Here is an 18,228-nt window from a genome sequence, read left to right on the forward strand (position 1 = left end):
ATTGACTACTCAATTTCTTAGCCAGTACCGAATGGTTTTGATGACCACTGCTTTATAATACAGTTTTAGGGCTGGTACATCTAGGTCAGCATCATTTACTTTTTAAAAAAATTTCATTGAAATTCTTGTCCTTTTGTTCTTCCAGATGAAATTTATAATTTTTTTCCTAGCTCTGTAATTTCTTGGCCGTTTGATATGTATGACATTGAATAAACAGAATTATCATGTTTGTTATATTAGCTCGACCTACCCATGAGCATTAGATATTCTTCCAATTGTTTAGATCTTGCTTTATTTGTATGGAAAGTATTGCATAATTGTATTCATATAGTTCCTGGCTTTTTCTTGAAAGGCAGATTCCCCAATATTATCTGCAATTATTTTTAACTGAGATTTCTCTTTTTATCTCTTGTTGCTGGACTTTGTTGGTAACATATAGAAATGCTGATAATTTATGTGAATTTATTTTGGATCCTGCAACTTTGCTAAAGTTGTTAATTGCTTCTAGTAGTTTTTTGGTTGATTCTCTAGGAGTCTTTAAATAATATCATATGCAAAGAGTGGTAACTTTATTTTCCCATTAACTAATTTAATTTCTTTTGTCTTATTGCTAAAGCTAACATTTTTAATACAATATTGTATTATGTACAATAGTGGGCAACCTTGTTTCATCCCTTATCTTATTGGTAATGCTTCTAGTTTATCCCTATTACATATGATGTTTTCTGATGGTTTTAAATAGATGCTACTGATCATTTTAAGGAAAACCTTTCCCTCCCTCCCTCCCTCCCTCCCTCCCTCCCTCCCTTTCTTCCTTCCTTCCTTCCTTCCTTCCCTCCTTCCTTCCTTTCCTCCTTCCTTCCTTCCCTCCTTCCTTCCCCCCTCCCCAATGTTTTGCTTCTGACTCCTTCAGAGTCAGCCTCACCTCCCTCAATAAGTCTTACCCTTTTACAGTCCCTCTCCTATTTCTTATCCTGTTCCCCTTCTACTTCTGTTCTACCTTTTATTAACTTCCCCCTTTCCTTTCCCTTTTCCCCTCCTACTTTATTGAGTAAGCCAAATTTCTCTGTCAAACTAAATATGTCTGATATTCTTTTTCTGAGACTAAATCTGATGAAATTAAGCTTCACACAATGCTTATTTTCCTCCATTTTTTTTTTTTTGCTCAATTCTAAATGGTTTTTTGTTGTTGTTGTTGTTGTTTTTTTTTTTTTTTTGCCTCATTATGTGATGTAATTTATCCCCTTTCTATCCCCTTTCTTCTTCCTCCAGTATAATCCTTTTTCCACCCTTAGGTCCTTTTTTATATCATCACAATAACATCAAATTATACCTATACCCTTTAAGTATACTCCTAACAAAGATACAGTTCTCAAGAGTTTAGCATTTCATTTTCCCAAATAGGAATGTAAATTTTTAACCGTACCCTTTTTTACCTTTTTATGCTTCTTTTGAATTCTGTATTTGAAGATCAGTTTTACTGTTCAGCTCTGGTCTTTTCATCAAAAATAAATGAAATTCCCTTATTTCATTGAATGTCCATCTTTTCCCCTAAAAGATAATGCTTAATTTTGCTGGAAAGTTGATTCTTGGCTGTAGTCCAATATTATTATGACAAACTGATAATGTGCTTTAATATTTGATGATGAAAATTGCTGGAAAAATACTGAAAAGTTGTCTCTATGACATGCTCTATTCTGGTAAGTAAGATTTCTAGCACTCTCATCCCTCCAAAAATAATATGAACAAAGGAGTCCAAAAGGATCCAAATGTGCTGCTCCACTTAACAAGCATATGCTAAGTGCCTCCTTTAAGATGCCAGGCACTATACTGGGGATACAGAGAAAAGCAAAAGAATTGTTCCTGCCCTCAAGAAGCTTATTATAACATGTTTAAAAAAAAAAAAAAAAAACAAAACTATCTACAAAGATCTATACCCCTGCTTCAGTGGGATAAGTTGGAAGGAATGGGAAAACTTTCTGCAGAAGGTGAAATTTGAGCTTTATCTTGAAGAAAGCTAAAAAAAAGTCAAGAAGCATAGATCAGAAATGAGTATATTCCAGGCATTGAGAAGGGGAAAATGTGCTTAGGCATATCAGAAGATAGCAAATACACTATTGTATCTATATTGTAAAAGTGCATGAAAGGGAATAAAAAATAAAATATTAGAACTTATAAAAAGATAAAAAAGGGCATGGTTGTAAAGAGAATTGACTTTGTATTTTAATCTGAAGGTCTTTGAAGAGAAGGTCATGATCAGGCACATGGTCAGACCCAAGTGTTAGGAAAATCACTTTAACAACTAAGTGGAGAATGGATTGGAATGAATCAGAGAGTTTAATTAAAAAGCTGTTGCAGTAGTTCAGGTGAGAGGATCTGGGTCTGTACTGTACTAGAATGGTAGTTGTGTGAGTGAAGAAAAGGGGATGTATATGAGACATGCTGCAAAACAACAAAAATTGACTATGCTATAATAACTAACAGCCTGTACTATTGGGCTTATATCCCAAAGAAATACTAAAGAGGGGAAAGGGACCTGTATGTGCCAAAATGTTTGTGGCAGCTCTTTTCGTAGTGGCTAGAAACTGGAAGATGAATGGATGTCCATCAATAGGAGAATGGTTGGGTAAATTATGGTATATGAAGGCTATGGAAGGTTATTGCTCTGTAAGAAATGACCAGCAGGATGAATTCAGAAAGGTTTGGAGAGACTTACATGAACTGATGAGTGAAATGAGCAGAACCAGAAGATCACTATATACTTCAACAACAATGCTGTATGAAGATGTATTCTGATGGAAGTGGAAATCTTCAACATAAAGAAGATTTAACTCACTTCCAGTTGATCAATGATGGACAGAAACAACTACACCCAGAGAAGGAACACTGGGAAGTGAATGTAAACTGTTAGCACTACTGTCTATCTACCCAGGTTACTTATACCTTCGGAAGCTAATAATTAACGTGCAACAAGAAAATTGGATTTATACACATATATTGTATCTAGGTTATACTGTACCACATGTAAAATGTATGGGATTGCCTGTCATCTAGGAGAGGGAGTAGAGGGAGGAAGGGGAAAATTTGGAAAAATGAATACAAGGGATAATGTTATAAAAAAAATTACTCATGCATATATACTGTCAAAAAATTTTATATAATTATAAAATTAATAAAAAAATAACTTAACAGCCTGATATGAAATTCAAAGTAGGAATTAAATATAATTTGGTGATTTGGGAACATTTATTTTAAGGACACTCCATTCTAGGCACTGTTAACTTCCAAAGGCAGTGCATATCATAATATATCAAATATAATAGTTATTAATAATGATAGCATTGAGTCATGAAATAAAATATTAAAGTTCAATATATTTGATTTTAAAAGGGAGAGAATTTTATAAAGAATATTTTAGAAAGATCTCTATCAAAATGATTCAGATCATCATTTTGGTCAGATAAGCATCTTTTCACTTGACCCCTTTTAAAGATTATATTTTTTTAAAAAAGATTTATCTTGTCATCTCAATAAATGAGGTATTTTTTCATTGGAAAATGTCTTTATTTCAATATTGTTCTTATTATTATTGTTTAAGCTTAAGATTTTAAGTAATTTTTCTGTTTCTTCTGTGATGTGCTCAAAAATCTTTGCTCTGTAGTCATTAAAGTTTCAGTCACATGATAGTTTCTCCTAGGGATTTTTGTTTGTGAATTAATTTTTTCATCATGTTGTGTCCTTGTTAATAACTGGTAATCCATAAAGAAACTAAATATGCTTCAAAGCCTTGTATATAAGTTAGAGACTTACTGAAAATTGTGTGTAATAGAATGGGAAAAATCTACTTTTTTTTGCCTTTTTTTTTTTTTTTTTTTAAGATTCAACTTCTATTGCAACTGAGTATTCCCTTAAATTTGATGAGTCCATGACAGAAGATGAAATAGAAGAAAAGTCTTTTAGGTCCTTACTACCCTCAGAGAGTCATCGCCGATTTAACATGGAAAAGAAAAGGGGTCATCGTGATGATTCTGATGAAGAGCCTTCTCCAGAAAAAACTGCTTTATCTTCTGTTAAGGTAAATTGCTTTTTATCTATGTGTGTTGTGTACTTCAAGGATAAGTGTTGTGGTTAGTTTTCTCAGAGTGTAATATTCTGTATGTGATTTTAGGATGAATTGTCTACCTTGACAGTCTCAGGGGAGTCAAATATGTAGCAATATTTATGAGTGCTTAAGTTGATTTAAATAAAAATCTATTAATTTTTTTTTGAAATAACTGGTTCATATTAGTTTAAAAAAAAAAAAAAACTAACAAAAGGGGCAGCTAAGTGGCGCTATGGATAGAGTACCAGCCCTGAAGTTAGGAAGACTTGAATTCAAAATTGGCCTCTAGACACTTAACCCTTCCTACCTGTGTGACCCTGGGCAAGTCATCCAATTTCCTGGGGGGAGGGGGAGACCTGTTAACAAAAGTATTTCAAAGTTTAGAGCAAGCAATTTAAAAAATTCTATACAAAACTTGTTTAATCCCTAATGTAACTGAATTGTAGTTCTAAGAATAATGTTGAATTCAAGATGTGCCAGAAAATCTAATTTCTGACTTCTACCTGTGACATGTACCAAAAAAAAAAGAAGAAAGAGGAGTTTTAGTGGGTGGAAAGTTCCCATTATAGCGGCTAAAGAAGGCTTAGGTAACAAAAAAGTCAAGACAAACAGCAGAGATCTAGGTGGTGTTTATGAGTAGGAAATTGACTAAAGATTTTCTTAAAACAGAGTTTACCTGTAGGATGAAGTATTTTTAAACAAAACCAGAAGTAATTGTTATATGTACAGTACCATGTTCTCAGATCAGTTTAAAGAGCATTTATTGAGTGTGAACTATGTACCTGACCCTGTGCAAGGCAATAAAGATAGAAACACAAAAATGAATACCAAGGAAACAACACATACGTAATAAGTAAATAGAAAACAAAATAATTTTAATGAGACAAATTAGGAAAGAGAACTAAAAGTGATAGTTATCCTCTTTGATAGCCTTATGGAAATCTTGAGTTCAGCTGCATATCTTTGTATTAATTGTTTTATTCTATTTGTTTCCCTTAATACCTTATTTGTTATGTAGCAAAACATTGTTTTATGTTCAAAGAAAACTGATTTCTCCCTTGCCTTATTAATATTTTAAAATGATAACTTTGTAGAATTTGTTTTTATTATATACATCTATAAACATACTCTTTCCTAAAAGATCTGCTTTTAAGATTGTAGCCTGTATTTGAAAGATATATTAGAGAGAAATTTTATATTTTTCCCCTTTGTTTTGGAGAAGAGTGGATTTCCATTGATTCATGTATAATTATTCTCTCACCTTGTCCCTTTTGTGATCATTGGTTTCTGTTTTCAAGATGCCTCTGAATTCCTATACATTCATAGTCATTGTCCCACATAGGGATGAAATACATGTCTTTGGTACCATTAACATTGTGCGATAACTAGAGAAAGCTGTTACCCAGCGTTCAAGTCTGTTATGCCTTGCATAATAAGTCATGTAAATCATGTTTGTTAAGTCCATAAATGATGTTTGAGTCTAAAAGTATATTAATAAAAGTATACCTGAAAATTCATGGCAAGATTAGCAGGGAGTTTGGCATCATACTTAGACCTGAAACAGGTGTGGAAGCGAGTAAAAATTTTCCATCAACAGGTTATAGTTATGTAAGCACTTACTAAATGTTGATACTCTTTGTGAAACACTATACTAGGCTTTGGCAAGATGCCAAAAATTCTCTGAAGGAGGATACATTCTTCTTTTGGGGAAAAGAGATATATAGACCTAATATATACAGAGATAATAAGTAAATACAAAGTAAGTTCAGGAAGGAGAGAGCATTAGTAATATGGAAAAAAGGGAAGTTTTCATGAAGGGAATGTCATCCAAGATTAGTCTTGAAGAAAAAGAAGAATTATGCATGATAGGAATGAGGAGGTGGTACAATCCAAGAATGTGATTAAGCACTTTTGGAAATTCAGAGGTATAAGATAGCGTGTCTACTTTAGGGAACAATTAGTAGTTCCATTGGATTGATACATAGAATGAGTAAAAGAAAGCAATATGAGTAAGGTTGAAAAGGTATGGTAGAATTAGATAGTGTAGGGCCTTAAATTCCTTTAAAAAATTTTTTTGGGTCTATTTTGTTTTTTAATATCACTAGAATTTCCCTCAGTGTTAATCCCGTATTCTAGAGAGCCCCTATATAGCAGATTATTAGATTGTGAACTTCTTGAGAGCAGGATCTACTTTTTGCCTCTTTTTGTATCCCCAGAGCTTAGTATGGTTGCCAGGCATATAGTAGGCACTTAATAAATATTTGTTTCCAAAATAAATGTTTGTTTGATTAACAAATAATATTTTTAAAGAAAAAGACTGGAAAAATCAGCAAAATGGTTAATATATTTTTAAAAGTCTAAAAATATGTCCAGTATTCCACACTTATGGACTTTCTACTTTTGCAAAGGAGTTGAGTGGAGTCTTTTCTCATCTTTTCTTTGGAACCATACTTGTTCTGTTAGTAAGTATTTATTCATTAAGTACTTAACATATGCCAGATGCTATATTAAGTTCTAGAGATACTAGAGGGACACAGTCTCTGACCTCTAGCCACTAATGATCTATAGATGGATTTTGTAATTTTGAACATTGATTTTGATTTATTTTGATTTTGTGATTCTTTCCATTTATATTGTTGTAGTCAAAGCATATGTTGTTTTTTGGCTCTGCTTACTTCATTCTGTATCAGTTAATTTAAGTTTTTTCCATGTTTATTCATTCTATTCATTCTGTTTTATTCATTCATAATTTCTTAGAGTACAGTAGTATGCCATACTACTTATGAACTAAAATATATTTAGCTGTTGGGTATCTACTTGACTTTTTATCAGTGCCCCTCCTTGGTCTCTTGATGGAATTTCTAGGTTAAAGAGTATGTTTGGGTATTTTTATAATTAACTTGGGTCTAAAAATAAATTTATGTATGCTTTTAAAAGGTGATAAACTGGAATAAACTCCTCATTTCAGGAACTGAGTATGCCATTCTCAGGAGGGCAAGATAGCTTCTCTAAATTCACTATGGAAATGGTACGTCAGTACATGAAAGAAGAAGAAATGAGGGCAGCTCACCAGTCTTCATTACTACGACTCCGTGAGAAAGCCTTGAAGGAGAAAGCTAAAGCAGAGCTAGCCTGGCTGGAACACCAAAAAAAGTAAGGACATTCTGAAAACCAAAAAGTAATTCTTTAAGAATGCTAGCTTTATAGTTTGTAATAAAAATTCCCTTTCATATTTATGCAATTGAAACTTAGGGAAACATAACTTCTAACTAGGGAAGACACCAATCCAAAGAAATCCCTACCTGGAAGTTATAAAATCTGAATTATATTTTTGCTTCTGCAGTAATGCATAAACTCATATTTAGTGGCCATTTATTACTTTGGATTCTTTTTTTCCTCCTTACCTTTTTTTTTTTTTTTTTTTTTCCATTTTGATAAGTGGTAGGAGTTTTCCAATATGATATATATTCTTTCAGTATCTATTGATTATAAAACACTATGCTGGGTGGTATGAAAAGAATACAAAGATGAATTGGATGTAGCTTATGTTCTCAAGGACAATTAACATGAATAAATTGAAGTATATATATTAGGCCACTTTATGTTGTTCCCATTAAAATTCTTATTTAAATTCTATTTATACTATGACTTTAAAAAATTTAATGAAATTAAGATTCTGTGTCCATTGTCTTGAAAAGGAATACTTAAAAATGTCAGTAACACAATCAAAAATAATTCTGGAGAGGAAGAAAAGGGTAAGGCAGAATTCTAAAAAAATCTTTGTGGGTACACAAGGAGCTCTTCAATGAATTAATCTTTTTAAAATAGATGAATAAAAGGTAGAAAGAGGCACCCATTTCTAAGAATCAGCTATAAACCTACAAGATAATGTCATGAAATCCAGAGCCTCAGATTTTTAAAAAAGTGTTAAAAACAATAAACAACTAAGAGTTTGGGGGCTATGTCTAGAATATAAAATAAGAAAGAAAGAAATAAGCCTCTTCTGATAGATGGTAGAATGGAAAATGAGAGAAAACACAGCTATTTAATATGTAATTCTCTTCTGTCAAACATGAATAAGTGGAATTAAAGCCAATATAGCTACAGTATCTAGACTAGCTTAAATAGTCACTGATTGCCTTAAAATTAGATTGTTTTCCATTCCATACAAATTAACATTTCATGGTATTGAAAAAATTTGCAGGTATGAGCTTTTAACTCCTTAAATATTCTTTGAGAAATAATGGGAAATAAGAGAAGTGCCAAAAGATTAGAGATTGGCATATATTATTTTTGCAAAAAGATGGCTCTTAGAAATTTTAGATATCTCCATAGATGAACATAATGACAATCCCCAGCAAAATTTTGAAATGGATTATTAAGTAGCTTATGAACTATTGAAAAAGGAAATTGGCAATCATGTACTGCCTAAGCACTGTAAAAGTGGTAATAATTATGTAGAATTAATATGAATTTACTAAGAAAAAGTTAAATGAAATCAATTTCCTTTTTTTTTTTTTTTTGATAATTTCCAAATTACTAGGCCTCAGAAATACAGACAAAGATGTTCTCGTTAGTATTGAGCATCTGGTTCTCTGAAGGAATAAAAAGCATACCTGATATCTTTAGTTTGAATTACTAACATTTTCATCATTCCTTTCTTAAATCTAGACCATCAACAAAGCAAATCAATCCCTGATTTCTAATATCTGCCTATTTGTAAGGCATAAATGTTGTCACTGAAAATTTGAACAGTGGTTTCTCCCAAGCTGGTTCAAACTGACTTCCATACCTCTTTCCTGATTATAAGCATGATTTATATAGATTTCAGTAAGACATTTGACAGTCTGCCTCAAATTATACTTATGAGTGAAATGGAGAAATGTGAGCTGAAAATTAATACATTTAAGTGAATTGATAACTAATCAACCATATCTAAAGATTATTAATAACAGTTTTATTTGTATACCACAAATCTCAATGTTAGGCCTTGCCCTAGTCAACATTTTATTAGTGACTTGGTTGAAGACAAACCTAAAATGGCAGAATTGCCCCCCCCCCCCCAAAAAAAAAAATCTCAATCAGCTGAAATAATGAATCAAATCACAGGATGAAATTTCATGGGGATAAACATAAATCACCTAGCTTGGTTCAAAAAAGTAAATTCCCACTCATAAGAAAAAAAAAATTAGGACTTCTATTTAGCTAATCCATGCCATCAAATAAAACCAATAACAGGTATGAAATACCTATGGACACAAAAAATAATTTAATATTACATTGTTTATAGAGAGCTACAGTATCTAGAAAAAGGGAAGAAAATATATTCTTCATTGGTCTTGCCTTTTCTGAAATGTTATATTTAGTTCTGAGTCTTAAATATTCATTATATTGACAAAGTGGGCATTAAAAGGAAATGACCAGAATAGCAAGAGTGCTCAAAGATGATAGTATAGGAGGAATAAGAAACTGAAGAAGAGAATACATAGGGAGTCGGAATAGGGAAAAGGATGACTAATACCTGTCAAATATTTGAAGTTCTATTTATGGAAATGGTATTAGATTTATTGTCAGGCTCCAGAGACTAAAACTGGAAACAACTTTTTAATTTAATTATGAGGAAGAACTTTCTACAGATTAGAGATCTTAGGAAATTGAAATGGGCTGCTTTATGAGACTGAATATCATGTCTTAACATCAGAGAATTCAGTTGCCAACAGTTATCATAGAGTACTAGATTACTTTCAAAGTCTCTTCCAACTCCAACATTAATGATTTTATGATAGTCTACCCAAACTATTTTAGATGCCAGTTTTACCTGTAAGATTTTTTTGTTTTTTTATATATGGATACATATATCTATCTTGCTCTAATTTGAAACTGTTATGCTAGCTTATCCTTTACTGAAATCTTTCTTTGATGTTTCATTGTGACTAGGAGGTGACCCAGGGTTCTGGGAGACTAAGGAAGCTAATGTAGCTCAAGATCTGGTAGGTCTACAAAGGTGTAAAAAAAAACCTTCAGATTTAGAGTTGATGGATTCTAAATATTTGTTGCCTTAGCACTAAACTTGCTAAAGTGGGAGAGTCTTACAACTAGAAAGTTGGCTACCAAGTGCTAAGACTTTTTGACCACAGGGAGTCATGAAAACATTTATGTGGAATTGTAATCTGCATCATTGAAGGATATTACTCACATTGGTGAAGTCATGGATCATTGGCTTTTTGAAAAAAGTATACTAGACTATAAGTTTATTAATGGAAAGAAATCCTTGAATTTGAAATTAATTTGATAACCATATTCTGTCTTAGTAAATTTGTGTTTACATATACATATACATATCCATATATCCATATATATATATATATATATATATATGCAGACATCTACGAGACAAAGGAGAAGATGATAAGATGCCCCCTCTCCGGAAGAGACAACGTGGTTTGCTGTTGAAATTGCAACAGGAGAAGGTGAGAAAAAAAAAAGACATTTCTAGAGGAAATTTAACTTATATTAAATTAGTAAATATATATTTTTTTCTTAATAATATTTCATTTTTCCAAATACATGCAAAGACAATCTTTAATATTCATCTTTATAAAACCTTGTGGGGGCAGCTAGGTGGCACAGTGGATAGAGCACCAGCCCTGAATTCAGGAGGACCTGAGTTCAAATTTGGTCTCAGACACTTAACACTTCCTAGCTGTGTGACCCTGGGCAAGTCACTTAACCCCAGCCTCAGAAAAAGAAAAAGAAAAAAAAAAAAACCTTGTGCTCCAAATTTTTTTCCACCCCTTTCCCTCTTCTCCCTCCCCAAGACAGCAAGCAGTCTGATGTAGGTTAAACATATGCAATTCTTCTAAACACATTTTCATATTGATCATGCTGTGCAAAAAATATTAGATCAAAAGAGGGGAAAATACAAGAAAGGGGGAAAAACCAGACAAACAATAAAACAAAGGTAAAAATGCAATATGATTTGATCTACATTCAATCTCCATATTACTCCATCTGGATGTGGATAGCACTTTCCATCACAAGTGTATTAGAATTATCTTGCATCACCACATTGTTGAGAAGAGTCAAGTCCATCACAGTTGATCATCATATAATCTTCTTGTTACTATATACAATGTTCTTTTGGTGTGCTTACTTCACTTAACATCAGTTCATGTAAATCTTTACAGGTATTTCTGAAATCAGCCTGTCATCTTTTCTTTTCTTTTCTTTTCTTTTCTTTTCTTTTCTTTTCTTTTCTTTTCTTTTCTTTTCTTTTCTTTTCTTTTCTTTTCTTTTCTTTTCTTTTCTTTTCTTTTCTTTCTTTCTTTCTTTCTTTCTTTCTTTCTTTCTTTCTTTCTTTCTTTCTTTCTTTCTTTCTTTCTTTCTTTCTTTCTTTCTTTCTTTCTTTCTTTCTTTCTTTCTTTCTTTCTTTCTTTCTTTCTTTCTTTCTTTCTTTCTTTCTTTCTTTCTTTCTTTCTTTCTTTCTTTCTTTCTTTCTTTCTTTCTTTCTTTCTTTCTTTCTTTCTTTCTTTCTTTCTTTCTTTCTTTCTTTCTTTCTTTCTTTCTTTCTTTCTTTCTTTCTTTTTAAAGCTTTTTATTTACAAAGCATATGCATGGGTAATTTTTCCAATATTGATCCTTACATAACCTTTTGTTCCAAATTTTCCCCTCCTTCCTCCCACCCCCTCTCCTAGCTGGAAGGTAGTCCAATTTATGTTAAATATGTTGAAAAACGTTTGATCCAATATATGTATACATTTGTATACAGTTATCTTGTTGCACAAGAAAAATCAGATCAAGAAGGAAGAAAGAGAAAAACTGAGAAAGAAAAAAAAAATGCAAGCAAATAACAGAGAGAGTGAAAATGCTATCTTATCTTCCATACTCTGTTTTCATGGTTCTCTCTCTGGGTGTAGATGGCTCTCTTTGTCACTGCACTTTGTGAAACTGGTTTGAATCATCTCAGTGTTGAAGAGAACCATGTCCATCAGAATTTATCATTGTATAGTTTTGTTGTTGCCATGTATAACGATCTCCTGGTTCTGTTTATGTCACTTAGCATCAGTTCATATAGTTCTCTCCAAGACTCTCTGAAATAATCCTGGAGATTGTTTCTTACAGAACAATAGTGTTCCATAACATTCATCTACTATAATCATCCATTCTCCAATTGATGGGCAGCCACTCAGTTTCCAGTTTCTTTTCACTACAAAGTTAGCTGCCACAAACATTTTTGCACATGTGGGTCCCTTTCCCTCCTTTAAGATCTCTTTAAGATATAATCCCAGTAGAAACAATGCTGCATTAAAGGATATGCATAGTTTGATAACTTTTTGAGCATAATTCCAAACTGCTTCCAGAATTGTTAGATTTGTTCACACTTCTACCAACAATGTATCAGTGTCTCAGTTTTCTCACATTCCCTTCAACATTTATCATGATCTTTTCTTGTCATCTTGGCCCATCTGATAAGTGTGCAGTGGTATCTCAGAGTTGTCTTAACTTGCATTTCTCTGATCAGTAGTGATTTGGAGCACCTTTTCATGTGACTACAAATAGTTTCAATTTCTTCATCTGAAAACTGTCTGTTCATATCTTTTGACCATTTATCAGTTGGAGAATGGCTTGAACTATTATAAATTTGAGTCAGTTTTCTATATAGTTTAGGAATGAGGCCTTTATCAGATCCTTTGGATATTAAAAAAAATTTTTTTTTCCCAGTTTATTGCTTCTCTTGTCTGCATTAGTCTTGTTTGTACAAAAACTTTTTACCTTAATATAATCAAATGTATCTATTTTATGATCAGTAATGAACTCTAGTTCTTCTTTGGTCACAAATTCCTTCCTCCTCCACAAATCTGAGAGGTAAACTATCCTATGTTCTTCTAATTTATTTATAATATCATTCTTTATGTCTAGATCATAAACCCATTTTGACCTTATCTTGGTATACAGTGTTAGGTGTGGGTCTATGCCTACTTTCTGCCATACTGGTTTCCAGTTTTCCCAGCAGTTTTTGTCAAATAGTGAATTCTTATCTCAAAAGCTGGGACAAATACTAGATTGTTATGGTCATTGGCTATTTTGTTCTGTGAACCTAACCTATTCCAGTGATTAAGATTTCTATTTCTTAGCTAGTACAAAATGGTTTTAATGACTGCTGCTTTATATTATAATTTTAAATCTAGTACAACTAGGCCAGCTTCATTTGCTTTTCTCTTCATTAGTTCCCTTGAAGTAGTTGACCTTTTGTTCTTCCAGATGAATTTTTTTATTTTTCTAGTTCAGTAAAATAGTTTTTTGGGAGTTTGATTGGAGTATTGGCATCTTTCTTATATTTGCTTGACCTATCCATGAACACTTGATATTTTTCCAATTGCTTAGATCTGACTTTATTTGTGTGGAAAGTGTTTTGTTGTTTTGCTTATATAGTTCCTGACTTTCCTTTGGCAGTTAAATTCCCAAATATTTTATATTATCAACAGTTATTTTATTTTATTAAAAATTTTTTTTATTATGCCTTTTTATTTACAAGATATATGCATAGGTAATTTTTCAGCATTGACTTTTGCAAAGCCTTTTGTTCCGACTTTTCCTTTCCCTCACTCCTTCTCCCAGATGGCAGGTTGACTAATGCATGCTAAATATGGTAAAGTATAAATTAAATACAATATATGTATACATGTCCAAACAGTTATTTTGCTTTACAAAAAGAATCGGACTTTTAGATAGTGCCCAATTAGCCTGTGAAGGAAATCAAAAATGCAGGCGGACAAAGGTAGAAGGATTGGGAATTCTATGTAGTGGTTTACAATCATCTCCCAGAGTTCTTTTGCTGGTGTAGCTGCTTCAATTCATTACTGCTCTATTGGAGCTGATTTGGTTCATCTCATTGTTGAAGAGGGCCATGTCCATCAGAATTGATCGTCATCTAGTATTGTTTCAAGTTATTTTAAATGAAATTTCTCTTTGTATCTCTTGCTGTTGGATTTTGTTAATGATGTGTAAGAATGGTGATGATTTGTGTGGATTTATTTTGTATCCTGCAACTTTGCTAAAGTTGTGTATTATTTCTAATAGCTTTTTAGTTGATTATCTGGGGTTCTCTAAATATATCATCATATCATCTGCAAAGATTTGGTTTTATCATTACCTACTCTAATTGCTTTAATCTCTTTTTCTTCTCTTATTGCCAATGCTATCATTTGTGATACAATATTGAATAGCAGTGGTGATAGTGGGCAACCTTGTTTCACTCCTGATCTTATTGGGAATGGTTCTAGTTTATTCCCATTATACATGATGCTTGTTGATGGTTTTATAAATAGATGTTACTATTTTAAGAAAAAGTCCATTTATTCCTATTTTCTCAACTGTTTTTAATAGGAGTGGGTGTTGGATTTTATCACATGCTTTTTCTGCATCTGTTAAGATAATCATATGGTTTTTGTTAATTTGGTTATTGATATAGTCAATTATGGTAATAGTTTTCCTAATATTGAACCAGTCTTGCATTCCTGGTATAAATCCTACTTGGTTGTGGTTTTTATCCTGGGGGTGATTATCTTTAATCTTTTTGCTAACATTTTATTTAAGATTTTTGCATCAATATTCATTAGGGAGATTGGTCTGTAATTTTCTTTCTCTGTTTTTATCCTATCTGCTTTAGGTGTCAGTTCCATGTCTGTGTCATAAAAGGAATTTGGTAGGAGTCCTTCATTCCCTATTTTTTCAAATAGTTTATATAGTATTGGAGTTAATTGTTCTTTAAATGTTTGGTAGAATTCACATGTAAATCCATCTGGTCCTGGGGATTTTTTCTTAGAGAGTTGATTAATAACTTGTTCTGTTTCTTTTTCTCAAATATTTAAGAAATTTATTTCCTCTTCTGTTAATATGGGCAATCTATATTTTTGTAGGTATTCCTCTATTTCACTTAGATTGTCAAATTTATTGGCATAAAGTTAGGCAAAGAATCTCCTGATAATTGTTCTAGTTTCCTCTTCATTGGTGGATAGTTTTTCCTTTTCATTTTTGAGATTAACAATTTGATTTTCCCCTTTCCTTTTTCTAATCAAATTAACTAAAGGTTTATTTATTTTGTTGGTTTTTTTTTTCATAAAAGCAACTCTTAGTTTTATTTATTAATTCAATCTTTTTTTTACTTTCTGTTTTATTGAACTCTCCTTTTATTTTTAGAATTTCAAGTGTGGTATTTAATTGGGGTTTTTTAATTAATTTTTTTTTTCTAAATTTTTTAGTTGTGAGCCCAATATATTAATCTTCTCTTTCTCTATTTTATGTAAGTAAGCCTCTAGAGATATAAAATTTCCCCTTATTATCGCTTTGGCTGCTTCCTACAAATTTTGGTATATTGTCTCATTATTGTCATTCTCTTGGATGAAATTAGTGATTGTGTCTATGATTTGATGTTTCACTCATTAGTTCTTTAGAATGAGATTATTTATTTTCCAATTTCTTTTTGGTCTATTTTCCCCTGACCCTTTATTGAATGTAATTTTTATTACATCATCTGAAAAAAAATCATTTACTATTTCTGCTTTTCTGCATTTGATTTTGCGGTCTTTATGTCCAAATATACGGTCAATTTTTGTATAGTTTCCATGAACCGCCGAGAAGAAAGTGTACTCCTTTCTGTCTCCATTCAATTTTCTCTAAAAATCTACCATATCTAGTTTTTCTAGTATTCTAATATACTGGCTTCTTTAACTTCTTTCTTATTTATTTTGTGGTTCAATTTATTTCCTTCATTTTACTTCCACTCTACCCCTTTTTTCTGTTACAATCCCTTTTCCATCTCTAGGTTCTTTTTTTTGTATCAAATTATATATTAATTTGATGTAATCAAAATTTTCTATTTTGTGATCAATAATGATCTCTAGTTCTCCTTTGGAAACAAATGCCTTCATCCTCCACAAGTCTGAGAGGTAAACTATCCTATGTTCCTCTAATTTATTTATGATCTCGTTCTTTATGACTAAATCTTGGACCCATTTTGATCTTATCTTAGTATTTGGTGTTAAATGTGGGTCCGTGCCTAGTTTCTGCCATTATTTTTTAATTTTTTAAAAAATTTTGTTTGATTCTTGTCTCATTGAGTCATTTATTACCATTTGTTCAATTTTGAATTTTAGTGAATTATTTTCTTCATTTACTTTTTTTCTTCCATTTCATAAATACTATTTTTTAAGGAGTTATTTTCTTTTTCTGTTTCACAAATTGTTTTTCTGAGAGTTGCTTTCTTTTTCCATTTTATCAAATCTTTCATTGAGTTATATGCCTTTTCCAAACCCTCTTTCAAATTTTTCATTTCCTTTCCCCATTTTCCTTCTAGCTCTCTTTTAAGATCCTTTTTAATTTCTTCTAGGAGAGCCTTGTATGTTGGGGACCAGCCTTTTGGGGCTTCATCGGGAGAAAATCTGCCTTTAGTCTCCTCAGAGTTTGAAATCTGTTCTTTTCTTTTACCATAAAAGGTGTCTATGGTCAGAGTTCTCTTTGCTTTTTTACTCATTTAAAGAAAAAAAAGGTTATGGTCTACTTTTAGGGCAGAGAAGGTTTTCCAAGTGCTGCATCTGTTCTGGGTCAGTGCTGTTTCACTCCCGGTGCTGTGTAGTCACATAGTCCTGTGAGATTCTGGCATTTGGGAGTTCATTATTGATCTTTTGTGTTTGTGTTGGATGTTTTCTAACTTCTCTGCTGATCTACTGGCTTGTAACCAGGGCAGAGTGGCCAACACTGTTGTAGATTCCTCCCCCTAGATCTCTTCCACGGAACATCCTGCTGAGTCCACAGGGCCCTGTGGAGTCCGCACTGCCCCAGGACTCTGTCCTGTCAGTGTTGGTTTTTGTGCTTCACTGCCTCCCTCCTGTTTCCGATGACACAGACTTTTTTTTGGCAAACTTCAAAATTATCTTCTGCTGATAATTTGTTGCACTCCCAATATTTGTGGGTTCTCCTGGTCCAGAGCTAATTCGGAGGCTGGATTTTGTAATTAGTGTGAAAGTTGTAGAGAAGGTCAGAAAGAAACATGTCATCTCTGCCATCTTGACTCTATCCCTTGTCATCATTTCTTATAGAAGAATAATAATCTATTACATTAATATACCATTACTTATTCAGCCATTCCCCAACATGGTCATCTATTCAATTTCTAGCTCCTTGTCATCATAAAAAAGAGCTGTTAGAAACATTTTTGCACATGTGGATCCTTTTCCTCTTTTATTATCTTTTTGGTATACAGACCCACTGCTGTATCAAAATTTTATAGCCCTTTGGGCATAGTTCTTAATTGCTATCCAAAATGGTTGGATCACTTCATACCATCAGCAATGCATTAGTGTCCCAGTTTTCCCACATCCCCTCCAACATTTATCATTATCTTTTCCTGTCATCTTAGCCAGTTAGGTTTATTTTTTCTTTAACTTTTGGTAACACTATCAGATTTTCTTTTTACCTAGCCTAGGTTGGGTTTTTTTTTTTGTTTTTTTTTTGTTTTTTATAATCAGTAGAAATGTGATATAATGTAATATGCATTGGACTTAGAGTCAAGAAGACCCAAGTTTGAATTATGCTTCAGACACTATGACCACTGACAAGTTGCTTGATCTCTCTGACCCTCAAGTTTCTTCATCTGTGATAATAATATAGCATTTAATCTTCCATAGTTATTATGAGGCTCAAATGAGATCTTTCTGAAGCACCTTATAAACCTTGAAAGGCTATTTACATGAAAAGAAGAAAAAAATAGAGACATTCATGGTTAGATGCCAAAATGCTAAGTAAAAAGTAAAAAAAAAGTGAACTGCTTTTCTATTATGTTATTAACAAATTTTTTCTACAATTGGATTGTATTGGCACCATTGCTGAATTGTTGAATAAATTGGCAATCTTTCTGCCTTTGTAGAATTGAGTGTATTAATTTATAAGGTATACATACTACTGACAATCCACATTAGTTTCTTAAGCTTTAGGCTTCTTTCCCCATATACTACCAAATAATTTACTATCCATGATATTATCCTTTATTGTGATTATTTTAATACATATTTCATCTCTCTCCTAAGTTGTGGGCTTCTGGAGGGCAGAGATTCTTATTTTTTCATCTT

At 32.3% G+C, this 18,228-nt stretch overlaps 1 protein-coding gene across 1 annotated transcript in view; it reads left to right on the plus strand.

Annotated features, from left to right (window-relative positions):
- Positions 1–18,228, plus strand: part of CEP350 (centrosomal protein 350) — a gene marked incomplete in the record, with an annotated part of 163,600 nt that overhangs the window by 91,801 nt on the left and 53,571 nt on the right. The window contains 3 exon segments of the mRNA XM_074308508.1: positions 3,879–4,075; positions 7,071–7,255; positions 10,485–10,572. Coding sequence (XP_074164609.1) covers positions 3,879–4,075; positions 7,071–7,255; positions 10,485–10,572 — 470 coding nt within the window.

This window comes from Sminthopsis crassicaudata, chromosome 4, assembly GCF_048593235.1.
Source record: "Sminthopsis crassicaudata isolate SCR6 chromosome 4, ASM4859323v1, whole genome shotgun sequence".
Lineage (NCBI taxonomy): Eukaryota > Metazoa > Chordata > Mammalia > Dasyuromorphia > Dasyuridae > Sminthopsis > Sminthopsis crassicaudata.